General features: G+C 34.2%; 2 protein-coding genes across 13 annotated transcripts in view; both read left to right on the top strand.

Annotated features, from left to right (window-relative positions):
- Window positions 1–6,178, top strand: part of LOC108142349 (hepatic leukemia factor) — a 57,030-nt gene extending 50,852 nt beyond the window's left edge. For 6 of the 12 annotated variants that reach the window (XM_017266138.2, XM_041707909.1, XM_017266134.2 and 3 more), the window contains 5 exons: window positions 709–750; window positions 2,463–2,617; window positions 3,050–3,275; window positions 4,069–4,310; window positions 4,371–6,178. In XM_017266138.2, coding sequence (XP_017121627.1) covers window positions 709–750; window positions 2,463–2,617; window positions 3,050–3,275; window positions 4,069–4,310; window positions 4,371–4,457 — 752 coding nt within the window. In that variant the 3' untranslated portion in view covers window positions 4,458–6,178. The remainder of the gene's footprint in view (window positions 1–708; window positions 751–2,462; window positions 2,618–3,049; window positions 3,276–4,068; window positions 4,311–4,370) is intronic. The other 6 variants (XM_017266135.2, XM_017266129.2, XM_017266136.2 and 3 more) reach the window with 4 other exon arrangements.
- Window positions 6,179–11,253: 5,075 nt separating this feature from the next.
- The window catches only part of LOC108142440, a 28,384-nt gene continuing 25,766 nt past the window's right edge, over window positions 11,254–13,871 (top strand). Inside the window, exon 1 of the mRNA XM_017266304.2 lies at window positions 11,254–12,024. The gene's annotated coding sequence lies outside the window, so the exon portion shown is untranslated. The remainder of the gene's footprint in view (window positions 12,025–13,871) is intronic.

Here is a 13,871-nt window from a genome sequence, read left to right as displayed (position 1 = left end):
AAGAAACAATAAATTTGTTGTCGTAGGCCCAAAAAGAGACAACTCTCTCTCTTTCTATCCCTTTCTAATGAAAGTGAAATACATACTAAAAACGCTCGAAAATTATGCAAATTATTTTAATTGCCAAAAATGAGAAATTTTGTTGGTCGAAAAAAAAGAAGATAAAAAATCCCCAGCCCGAAAAAGGTAAAATTAAATAAAAGGTGCGAGGGCTCCCAAAGATGACACAGAAAAAAATCGCTTGACCCACTTAAAATGGCAAGAGAAACTGAAACCGAAACTGAAGCAAAAACAAGAGAAGATTAAGTTGAATTCCTGTTTTGGGTTCGCTTCTAAAAATAAACCGAAAGACAAGATTCCTGCTGCTTAACACACAAATCAACAACGTTGATGACAGTGAAAGTGAACTGAAAAAGAAATAAATTCAGATCGAAGGCAATAAAATAAAAGTAAAAGTATCTCTGGCAATATTCATGAAGGAGTAAAATTAACATCCTTCTCGGTTTCTTATTCCGAAACATATTATATGTACATATATAAAATATGTTGTTTAAAACTCTCTCATTTGCATGCTGTCTGTTATATTGTCATTTTATCTTTTATGTCTTTTCTTAATTAGTTCTTGTTTTTTAATTTTTTTCTTTATTTAAAAAATCCATTTTGTATTTCTTTTCTACTATCTCTCTTTTCGTTTCTTCTGTTTTACAGGCAGGAAATCTCCATTTTTGGGTTTCATTTGCAAAGCAAACGGTAATTTGGTTTTTTGTCTATTTTTGTTTATTAGTTTGTTTTATCTTTATAATGTTTTTGTATTTGCGACGTTGTGTTTTTCGTATCTTTTGTTTGTGTTTTGCTTAATCGACATGCGAAAGTTTGTTTCTATTATTTTTGAATTAGTGTTGTGCGCTTTTTATGATTAATATTATATTTAGTCTTTAGAGAAGTTTTATTGGCATTTGCTTGGCATGATTTGCAAAATTTTAGAAACCTAAATCGATTTTTTGTAGAATTTTTAAGTAGTCTTTTTGGCATTTTTATGAAACCTTTTGGGTCAATGCAGGCTTAAGTTTAAAGTTTGACGAAATTGTACAAAACATATTCAGATTTTAGCTTACAATTTATTTTATTTAAGTTTCCTAGCAAGGATTTTTTGCTTCAGTTTAATGTTTTATGAATATAAATATCTTAGATCTCCAAATATTATTAGTTGAATGATTACCTTTCATCTAAACTGCATAGTACTTTTTTTTTGCCATTCCTGTTTACATTATAAGTTTGGATTTTCTTTAATTATATTTTGTTTGATTGAATTTTCATGCCAAAAGCATTTTAGGCCCTGAGGACTGAGCTAAAAAGTCCTTATTAACTCCCACATAAATCTTTCTGCAGATAACAAATATAAATCGTATAATTAAAAGGAACAGGCCTCAAAGTTCATGCTAACGTTGCCCATACGCCTCGTAGACCCGTGCATTTGCCGACTTGCAAGTCCTAATTTTCACCAAACACCAGACATTACTTCACAGACACTTGAGCATTTCACTTACGCTTTGGTGAGCACATCGAAAAGAAAAGATATTACTTCATGGCACAGACCAGAAATGTGTGTGTGGTGTTTGGCGTCGAAGAAGTCGAGGAAAGGAAGAGGCAAGCCGCAAAATGGCATAAAATTTCGCAATAGTCCGTAATGCAAAAAGCGGCAGTGGCAACAACTGCAAAAAAAAAGAGAAATACAAGAAAAAAGCATTCGCAAATGAAAGTGAGAGTGAATAAGAAAGCGGAAACTATTGCGAGCCGAAGAAACCAAAGACGGCAACTGGTTTCTGTTACTGTCTGTGGCCAGAAAACGGGTTTTGTGAAAGAAATCAAAGAAAAGAAGCGAAAAGCAAAGAAAGATCATGCTCAGCTGCGCATGCGCAGCGTCAAAATAAAGCAGCCAAAATAAAGCTTCGAAAACAAAAAACACTCAACTTGGCTACAATAGGGCTAAAAAGCTTTAGCCATCTCTTTGAGTGCTTGAGTTTATTTTAATTTTGTTTAATTTTGTTTTTTTTTTCTCAGCTGGAAGCGATAAAAATCAGTTTGAAAGCTGTAGTAAAAATTTCACTTTCGCTTTTCGTATGTTGGCTGTCCGCTGCTTCCTCTTGCCGATGTTTGCATTGTGTGTGTGTGTGATTTGTTTGTTTGTTGGTTTTCTGTCTTTGTTTCGTTTTGTTTGCTTGTAACCCGTTTTTATGGCCAAATGCTGCATGCGGAAATTCGCGGAAATTGTTTTAGCTATATGTGTGGTTCCCATACAATTCCCAAAGAATTTGATTGGTTTATATAATAGAGAAATGGAGAATACTTGACCCACTTTCAAGTTTGGGGGATAAGATATCAAATCCTCAACTTGACGCACTTAAAGATCACTATCTTATCAGCTGTGGCCCTGACTAATTGTCCACCCTTTTCTTTTGCAGGCAAATCCACATCGAATAGCAAAGAAATCATCTGCCCGGATGACAAATACAAGGAGGAGGGCGACATTTGGAATGTTGAGGCGCAAACGGCGTTCCTGGGCCCAAATCTCTGGGACAAGACCCTGCCCTACGATGCCGACCTCAAGGTAACACAAGTTAGTATCATTTCTGTCATCGCTGCGTAGTGGCTGCGTCTTTTTATACAATGTTCCAACGGTCAAAATTACACACAAAGCTCAAAATTCTATACTTAAAGGCTTATTCCATTGAGAAACTCAAAATCTTTTCATTTTGGATTTTAATCTTTCTGCGGAAAATTGCTTTATTTGCTTACACTTTTCCTTTCTTATACAAAATTTTACAATGAGTTCAGTGGAAACAGCCTTAAACACACACACAAACACCAGTACAGTCATGACAAAATACTCTGCGAAACAGTTAACTTGAATGTTATCGATTGCTTACTTAGTGCGAGAATTGTATTCTCATCATCAGAGCTCAGATCGTGTGACTAACCCCGAGGAAATATATCTGCTCCTCTCATCCGTGTCCAGTTGTTCATTGCATTTTTGTATTTAACATTTTAGTATGCCGACCTAGACGAGTTCCTGTCGGAGAATAACATACCTGATGGCCTGCCCGGAACGCATCTGGGCCACTCGAGTGGTCTGGGTCACCGGTCCGATTCCCTGGGTCACGCAGCGGGTCTGTCGCTCGGCCTTGGCCACATAACCACAAAGCGGGAGCGGTCGCCCTCGCCATCCGACTGCATCAGTCCGGATACGCTAAATCCGCCATCGCCGGCCGAGTCAAGTGAGTATAGCATACCGCCGCGCCATCGATAAAGTCTAAACTGAGATCGTAAAATAAATTATAATCACTTTATGTACAAGCCAAAGCGGTGAAAAATGCAATATCTATTGTGATCGATATCCAATTAAATCGATTGTTAAATTATAATATCAATTTAAAGTAATGAATCCAATATGCGTAATTAATAAAAAAAAATCCAGTTCCAACTATATTTTGCTTTGCATTTAACTTGTCGATTTTAAACATATTTCCGACATTTATTCAGTGTATATAATAACTAAAATCAATTTAAAAAGTATTTACAATTGACGCATTAGTCTTATTTTGACGATAACATTTTCGTTATCATCGTTATCAGCTTCTTTATCACATCGATAACGCCGCTTAATAATACCGACATAACTACGATCCTAAGAACTTAATCAAAAACTTTATTGACTTTTGTAAATGAAATTATTTAAAACACAAATGGAATGGACATTGCTTCTAACTTAAATTACAACTGAATTTTATAAATTAATTTAAGTTACCCACAAATGTCGTATCAAATGCTAAATGTTAAAGAGACACAAACCAAGGGCCCACAAGGTCCTTCCACTCAATGATTCCCATTCCAATTTGTGCAAATCCTTAAAATTCAATTTCAATTTAAATTCAATTCGTATTCAATATAATTTTCCATGAGTTACCATTTTGTTTGTTGAGTTTCCGTTCTGAGGTTGATTTTTATGATGTTAATTAAGCACGAAACAGTCTGTGAACCATTGTTAACATTTAGTATTTGATATTCCAGCATTTTCGTTCGCCTCCTCGGGCCGTGACTTTGATCCGCGAACTCGAGCCTTCTCCGACGAGGAGCTCAAGCCGCAGCCGATGATCAAAAAGTCACGCAAGCAATTTGTTCCAGATGAGCTCAAGGACGACAAGTATTGGGCCCGCCGCCGGAAGAACAACATTGCCGCCAAGCGATCCCGCGATGCCCGACGCCAAAAGGAGAACCAGATTGCGATGCGGGCACGCTACTTGGAGAAGGAAGTTAGTACCTCAAAATTACTCTCAGATAGCCCAAAATTAATCCGAATTAATTCCATTTAGAATGCAACATTACATCAGGAGGTGGAGCAGTTGAAACAGGAGAACATGGACTTGCGTGCACGTCTATCGAAATTCCAAGATGTGTAATGATAAATACAATTTTGTGACTTGGCCTGAGGACACCACAACAATTAAATAATAATACCTATTGATAAAATAACAATAATCATAACTATGATAAAACTACTAATAATGTTTAGTACAGCAGACATGAAAGCTACACTATAAATACATATTATATCTAAATATGTATATGCAAAAATATAATTAGTAAGCAAACACACACATACACACACACAACAAACCCCTCACGGCGTCGTGCTCCGCTTAAATATTTATTTTATGCTAAAAATTAAAAGCAAATTAACTAAACACAAAGGAGGAGAAACCGAATGGAAACTAATCATTTTTAGAGTAGCCAAAAAAGAAAGTCTCACGAGAGTAGAGCATTGAAAAGCTCTGCAAGCCGAAGCTTTTTGCCTTTAAAGTAGCATACTTCCGAGCGCAATGGGAATCCTAAAATACACTGAAAGAGACACACGTAGAACCCAGACCTAGAATTGTTATCTTTTAAATTGTTTAATAGTTGTCTAGCCTAGTTTTACGCAAAAAAAGAAAACCTTCTTCACCTACTTCTGCTACTTTTCCCCCTTTACTTTAATTTTTATTATTTTTTGTAATTAGTTCTTTGGTTAAGTTTTGCTTTAGATGTTAGTAAAAGGAAAACCACACACATACACACAAAAAATCATATTGTAAATAATTTCGTTGCCTTTTTTCAAATTAACTCGAGAGAAGAATTAACTTTAAAAGCAAAAGAAAAACTTGTATAAAAAATTGCAAAATGAAAACCCACAAAAAAAAGGAAAAATTAACGAAACGCTAAGAGAAAACCATTTAGAAATGAGCAAAGAACTTCCCTCCTCAGTTGCCGGGCACTTGGCAGCTGGTTAGTTTAAGTGAGCTATGATTTTTATATAAACCTAAAGAAAAAAAATATCAGAAAACCCCAAAAAAAAAATTAAATCAGACGGACGGAGACATACTGCGGACAGACAAAAATGCAAAACTAGAAGTGAAATAGTTTTCGTTGTTGATTTGTTATTACTAAAATAACCAACCCCAAATCTAACCCAGACATAGTCAGCAAGTTAAGGCGAGAGAACTATTTTTCGTACTACCTACTAACAAACAAACACAGACCATCCCCCGGAAAACCCCTTCACACCGCGCTATTCCTTCCCATATTTTCACATTTCTCCTTTTAGTTTGTAAAAAAATTTATTCGTTTACCTTTCATAACAAGAAAAACTATTTCTTTTGGTGTGATTTGCAAGATCTTAAACAAAAAATATAAAAACAAAACATTTTTACATAATACCATAAAATTATGTTACTTTAAACAACAACTATTTTCGTTAGTTAAGTTTATTAATTATTATTATTTGTTATACATTTGAGTTACATTTACCTGCATACAATTACTTAGAAATTTAAGAAAATATATGAAACCACAACAAAAAATATACCAACCGAAAGCAAAATTTATATTTTATATTCAGCAAACAAAAAGGAAGCTAAAACAAAAGCGTAGGGAGTTAATTAAGTTCATTAAGCACTTCTTCTTAACAAATTTCAATAAGTTTTATTTATTCTATGGAAAAATGTGCAAAACCAACAAAAACTGAAAGAAACCACAAAAGCAAGATCGAAAAAGGAGAATGAGCGTAACGAAAAAGTGAGAAAGCAAACAACAAAAATTTGTGTGTAATAATAAAAGTCTAAGCGTTGCTTTTAACTATTGAAAACTCGTTTATTTTCTATCTACTTCCTCAGCTGCCCCACCCCCTCGCCGCATAGCTCATTGTTAGTAAATATGTTATAGAAACCATACAAGGATCTCAAGACAGAGTTAAAAAAACATACCTAAAGCCGTAACCAAAATCGAAACTAACCCTAACGATAGATGCAAGAAATACACAAATAATATAGTAATCTACATAGCAATATAGATAAACAGCCACCTCCCTGTTTTTATTTGTTCCCCTAAAAAGAAATCTAACCTAAAGGCCTTTTGCACTGCTATGAGACCACCTAGAGAAAACAACCACAAAATAACGTTAATAAATAAAGAAAGAATCCCACAAATAACACTAAAAATAAAAACCTACGGAAAATGTTGGGTGTCATTTTGCAAAATGAAAATTTTTGAGCTTCGGTTGTTGAATGAATTCACACAAGTATATACGATAAACTTAACATTTATGGATAACTCAAATAGCGGACTATACGACTAAGCAGATTCAAGCAATTGCTACATATTTGTACAACAAACCAGAAGTAAAACAAAAATCATGTTATATTTATATAAAAATATTTATACCTAAGTAACATAAATTGCGCGTAGAGGTGAAAGCAAATTAGGGCGATATTTTGCTTATTTAATTGGCCTGGGCATTAGTTGAATGAGCAGTAGACCTCCCCCACACAGCTTTAGTTAAGCGTAGTTTTGTATATTTTTAATAACTATTGTTTTCCGTAGTTTGTAGTTGAATTTTTGTAGACAATTTTTGGTTTATGTAGAGAATTGTTAAATAAAAACCGGAATAAAAAACCGCCACTGATAATATATGAATTATTTATCATATGACATATAAACACACCCACACTCACGCAGCAGCCAGGGGAGGATGCGATTTCTATAGCCTACTTTCGGGCCATAGTTTTCCCAGGCCAAAAGCAAGCAAAGTTTTCCAGGGCAAGGATATTAATTCAGAATTTCGGCAACGAGTTTGTTGTAGATGTTTTTTATTTACATATTTTGGTTGAGTTTAAAAAAGAAAACCCAGATTTTCGAATAAGAATGTTCCGTAACAAAATGTAGACTTTGTAGCAACAACAGAAGACGATAAAACTGAAAAGTATGAAACGTTTAAAAACAAATATGAAAACTAACGAAATTATGTTTAATATACAATAAACATTAAAATATATTTATTATATACAAAAAGAATTAGTTAAATGAATTACGCATGCTACAAACAAAACAAGCGAATAAATTTTGTAGATAAATTCGTAGTTGACGATTTTTATATCTAACTTATACAGATATTAGTTGTATGCATATAGTACACTCAACTAAATAGCAAACGGGCAAGGGAAGGCGATCGTTAGGCAGGGTTAAAAATAGTAACTAAAGACACAAATTGTTGCAGTGCAAAGCAAAAATAAACAAACAAAAACGAGAAATTAGCAAAGCGATAATTTAAGTATTTAAGTATCGGGAAAGAGCTGAGTGTTTTAAGTGGTTAAGAGATCAAAACAAGGAGCGTAGCGTAAACGGAAATGGCGTCGCGAATCGAATGGCAATGCAAAACATATTAAATGCTATTATATACATAATATTATACACATATACATAACTTATATATACATATATATACATAAAAATATATTCTTACATATTATTAAAGACAAAAATGTTGTTGAATTTTAAAATCAATAAAAGGCCCCGGCAAAAATCCACAAACAAAAATATTTAATTGTAGTAAGATAAAAAAATGGATAAAAACCCAAAAAATTGTTAGTTGTTGCAAAAAATCAAGCTAAATTAATTAAATAAAACCAAACTAAAAAAAAAACTTAACAAAGCGTTTTAGAGCCTTTACTTATATTTTGAGAATTTTGCAAAATGAAACGAAATGCAAATAATTTTATATATGAAAAGCAAAAGAAAGCTGAAGGAAAATTCATAAATAACACAAGGCTACCATAGCTTAAGTTGAGGCTTAAACGGAAGCTAGATCAGCTTAACTAAATGCCTGAAAGAAGGCAAAACAAACTTCATTTGGTACTTAAAATAATTAGTAAAAAATCAGCTTAAGGCATAAGAGCAATGCTAAAAGAAATCCACAAAAAACTCAGCCTAATTGTTGTTGGCAGCATGCAAAACAAAAAAGAAATACGAAAGAAAACCAAATTTAAACTAAAACGTAAAGATGAAAGCCTAAGCAAGGACACTAACATGTACCTAGATATATATACAAAACCAAAATAAAAATTACAAAAAACAAAAGAGAAAACCTAAAGAAATTCCAAGACAAGTGCTCGAGATGCTGCAGATATTAGCTATAATTTATTAACTTTACTGAAGTCAATCGTTAATTATTTTACACTCAGCCTAATTAAGCTTAAGTTCCAAAACCTTCTATCTAAGTTTTTACAGATTTTGTTATTGTAATAAGAAAGTTATGTTTCTGTTATGAGCTATGATTTAAAAATCGAAACTAAAACAATTCGTAGAAACTTCAAGAGGTAAGAAGTGAGATTAAGGCAAAGCGAGTAAATTTGTTTTTATGAGAAACTGCAAAAAAGAACAAACAATAAAGGTTTAGATACAAATTTTGAAACGATAAATGAAAAAAAAATTATTTTTGAAAATTGTTTTAATTGCGTTGCGGATTTTGTAGTATACCCAACAGGTAAGTTTTTCGACTTGGTTATGTAGCGTACTTTGCGGCAGCGTCATCATGGTTAAGTTGTTGGCCTTCAAAGCAGCTGGAATATATTTCTTTGAGGAACTGGAGGTCAAGTTGATTGCGTAATTGGTGAGTGGAAAGAGGATGTAAAAATAGGAACTGGATATGATATGAGCTGCGAAACAGTTGGCTGTAAGTGACATTTTGTATAAATAAAGCTGCAAGAACGTAAGCCTACAATTGTAAATTTGCTTAACAATTGAATAACTGATAGCTACCACTCTAAATAGTAAACGATATTTGTTAAGTAATAATAATTAAATTTTTATAATTTACAAAAATATGCTAAATTAGTTTCAATGATCGGTCTGCTATTTAGTAATAAAAACATGTTAAGAGCCAGAAATACCTTGTAATAATCGATGCAAATCAAACCCAATCCACAATCCTAATTGACCACAAAAGAGTCTGGCCCGACTTCAATTCACAGTCATTACCAAGCTATTAATAGAGCCGAACCCAATCCCAAAACGCCGAAATACTTCCATTATGCAAAAAACATAACAAACCAACGAAAAAAAACCTTAAAGCTAATTTCCTCATATATTGCTTACAAAATAAACATCTCAAACATGAAACTCACAGCTAATTTCCGTTGACTAACAACAAAAGCAACAGCAACTATTTGAGAAATGGGAGCTGCATAACCAGTACACAGAAAAAAAGTTTTCTTTTTATTAGTAACTAATTGTGAATGCTATATTTTCATCTAATAAAGCTTGATTTAAGACAAACTTTTTAAATAGTTATTTGTTGATGTGTTTTCGGAGTGCCTAATTTTACCCTTAACTCGAAGGGATAATCAATAATCACAAAATTTTAGTTTTTATCAGTAAAAATATATGATAATTTGGACCTGATATAACGACTCTTTTTTCGCTGTACAATTTAAACCAAACCCAGATCTGAGGCGAAACGATTCGATTACTTCCCCATGGGGAAATGTTGCAATAAATGCGAGCAATGCTCAAACATATGCGGGTTCCTCTCGCTTGCCGCGCATATTTTTATACTGGCCAAGACTTACGAAAGCGAAAAATGAGTTAACAACAACGGCCACTCAAAATGTTAATGGCAAGCAACCAGCAGCATGAAAACTGGTAGTATGCAGGCAACCGCTAACAGACAACGTTGAACTTGAGCTTGAAATACAAGTCAAGCGAAGCCAAAAGAGGAAGACAAAGAGAGACAGGCGGTTGGTTTGAGCCAAGTTTGTCGACAACTGCATTTGTTGATCAACCCAAATGAGGTCAACGCGTCGTATACGTAATTTGCGTTAAATGACAAAACAATATGTAAAAGCGACACAACACTTATGAAACGCAGAAATTCGATTACAGTCAAACATCTGTATATCTGATCTATACCGGATACACAAAAATTTTAAACTATAAGTAAATAATTTGAAACCTAATTTCAGTTGTTAGGTGTTATTAAATCCTTTTTTTTATACTTTTTGCATTTTCGTTATAAGAATAAATTTATTAATAATATTTTTAGTATTTATTGTCTAAGATTATAAGAATTGTTATTTTATAATATTAATATTTAAAATATTTTTTAGCATTTTTTAAATTACAACTTTTTCTTAACAACTGGAAAATATTTATTTTATTTTGTAATGAATATTATTAATTCATAATATAAGCACTTTAAAGCATTTTACAGTATAAGCAATTCATTTTGTACTTACTAGTTCTTTGGTTGGAACCAAGTGCCCCTTAAATATAATCTTTATCAAATGGATAATTATTCTTTTTTTACTGTACTTTTAATTTTAATTATTTGTTTTGATATCAAAAATTAAATTCATTTAAATATTTTCACAAAATATAATTAACTGTGAAATTGGAATTCAAACTATATTAATTTTTAATCTTGTATCTGTGTTTTATTCAAAATCGTATGTACTTTTTGTCATTATTGATGTTGCTAGTGCTTGTATTGCTGTTGTCTGTTGAGCGGCGCCGGAAATGCGCATCATACGATAAATGACGCCCACTGGCAAACTAGCACAACCCACCTCACCCGCACCACCCTGAAAACTATAGCTTAAGCCACCCTCCTCACCCCCGCGTGCCCATCATTTTAGTTGGCGTCGCCTGTTTTGACAGTTGACGTTTTGCCGGCAAATTTTTCAAAAACAAAAAAACACGCGAGAGATGCCGCCCGAAGAGAACGTGTGCCCCAGCAATTGATGACGCAACAGAGGCGTAAGAGCACCAGCCCCCAGTGACATAATATTCGAGTATATCACACTCTCTTCGGTCGCCAAAGAGAACCCCCATTTGCGCTCCAAGCGAGCGACTAGCTTTTCAAACCTTTCATTTTCTGTCGAACAGCGGCCGTGGCAGGTTCAGACAGCAGAGAGGCGTTCGAAATACAGCCAGAGAAAACACAAATAAAAGGCCAAGTAATACAAAAATTATACAAAATAAAAAGAATAATAAAAACGGCAAATAAAAAGCAACAAAGTGGAGCGCACCCCATAAGCAAATCAACGCCAAAACACTCGAACACGTTGCCGCCGCTGCCGTCGCTGTCTCTTTCACCCCCTCTCTCTTTCTCGTCGCGTAACGTAAGCGTATTACAAAACAAACGCCAACGTAATCAAAGAAATAAATAAAATAAAATAAAGGCGCTCGTTCGCGCGTTCCTCAGTGTAGAAAAGTAAAATAAATAAATTAGTCACAAAATATTAAAGGGGGTCCAAGTGCAGCACACCCCAAATTGCCGCGCACCCTTTTCACAAAAAAAATTAACCCGTGTGTGCGGCGGGGTTACGTAAAGTCGACGGACAAGCGCCGTTTCAAGTTCTTACAAAACGAAAAAAAATTTATATATATATAAAGAAAACAACAACACATAACACGAGAAAATATATTTCCCAATTCGTTTTTTCGCACGCGTGTGGCCATAAATTTTTGGCCAACAAAAAAAAAAATTAATACAAAAATATACAACAAATTTGAAATAAATTGAAAGAAGAAGAGGGAGAGTTTCGTGATTGTGAGTGTGTGTGTGAGTGATTCTCGAGCAACAGCCCACCCCCACACCCCGCAGAAAAACCACCCCTTTTTGGGGAAAAACAAGGAGGCGCGGTTCAACAGCGACAGGTAAATTCAAATTTCCCACACTCTTTAAGTGTTTTATTCTCTTTCGGGCCTCTTTTTTCACTCTTTGTGTGTGTTACGACATCACAACGCATGCTTTTTATCTGTGTGTGTTAAATTTTGGTTTTGTATGTGTGTCCAATGTGAATGAACGCTCAACAAAGTTGCATTTTCAAAGATTTGCACGTTAAAGTCTTTCTCTTAGTTTTCCCGCTCTACCTCTCTTTTGGTGGGGAAAAACTGTTTTCCATTTGCTATCTGCTGATTGTAAAAACAAAGAGTGCAGTTACGGGTTGCGCGGATAATGGGGGGAGATGGCTCTTACGTGTTGCCATATTTTTAAAGGCATTACTAAGCGTTTTTTTGCGCCGTTTTGTTGACGTTCTGCTTCTGTGGCTGTGGCCAATTGAATTCGCCCTGCATTTGATAATTATTTATATTTAATGTGTGATAAAACTTTCGCAGAAAAAATTATATATAATAATTGATTTCATGATAATTTTGCACTGATAGCCAGCCACACAAAGGACTTTTCTTTTTAGGCCGATTAGGCAATCTTCTAATGCATTCGATAGTATGGCAAATTTAAATTCTAAGTGCTTAGAGGAATATAAGGACAAAAATATCAGAAAATGTATTAATTGCAAAATTAACCAACATTTTACTTAAAGCAGTTCAACGTAATGCTAAAATAACACGAAGTTTGGTTTCTTTTATAGTACAATATTACACAATCAAAAAAGTGTTTTTAACATCTCCTTATAAAAATATTATTACATAAAATTAAAGCTTGAAGGTGATGCATTTTTTTAAGTTCCAAGAACTTAAACATGATAACATTTCCATCGGCTCTGAGGATTACTCATCGTTTTTCTTAATTTTCTAGTTTACAGTTCGCAATCTGAGATTATCTACTAAATTTGTCGAGGGTCACCACCCAGATAAGTTGGCTCCTTTTCCCTTTTTCTGCTTCTCCCATGTATGCCCCCCTCTCGCCCAGTTGTCGTTTAGCGTTACGACACGCAATATACAAGTATTATTATGCGACGTTTGCTGCTGCCAATGAACGAGCCACAACAACACAGCGCGCCGTTCAGTCAGTTCGCCCACTTGGCCCAAAACGAATAGCGCTGGCGGGGTACAAAAAATGGTTAGCTCGAAAGAGGAAAAACCTATTTGCATACGTCATCGGGTAAAAAGGTTCGTCATGAGTCAGAGTCGAATATCGAGGAAGCCAGACAGATCGCTGTTATATAAACAAAATCAAGCACTAACATTATGTAAGGCCAAAGGGACAGGGCCAATTAGTCAGCGAGTAAGTGGGTTCTTGTGTAATCCGAGTGAAATCAAAACTGAAAAATCACAAACTAGAAATTGTTGTTACTAATTGGCTTGCCTCAATAAATTCTTTACCCTGGTTTTTGTTGTAGTTTTAGGCTATTTTTACGAGTGTTTATCATCGTCGTCATTGTCGTCCGTCCAAATATAATGTCATAAAACGTGTGAGCCAAGCAAAAAACGCAAAACAAATGAGAAACCAATAAAACAAATATCAAAGAAGAAATCAAAATATACGAAAACGAATACGCCAACATCAAGGCAATGAAAATTTATGTGATTTCATAACTACGGGTATGATTTCATAATTACGGGGAGAATTACCATCGGAGCATAATCAATTTATAGCTCACATTATTATGCAAGTGTTTTGTGGGTTGATGTGTTGAAGATTAAAGAACTCTAACAGAAACCCAGTGGATTCAAGAATAATATGTCTTTAGAACGTTTGTGTCAGACGATAATCTAATTATACACGTGATTATTTTATTAAATTACTAATTACTTTTAAT

This window comes from Drosophila elegans, unplaced genomic scaffold, assembly GCF_018152505.1.
Source record: "Drosophila elegans isolate 14027-0461.03 unplaced genomic scaffold, ASM1815250v1 contig_208, whole genome shotgun sequence".
Lineage (NCBI taxonomy): Eukaryota > Metazoa > Arthropoda > Insecta > Diptera > Drosophilidae > Drosophila > Drosophila elegans.
This window is presented reverse-complemented; position numbering and strand designations above follow the sequence as displayed.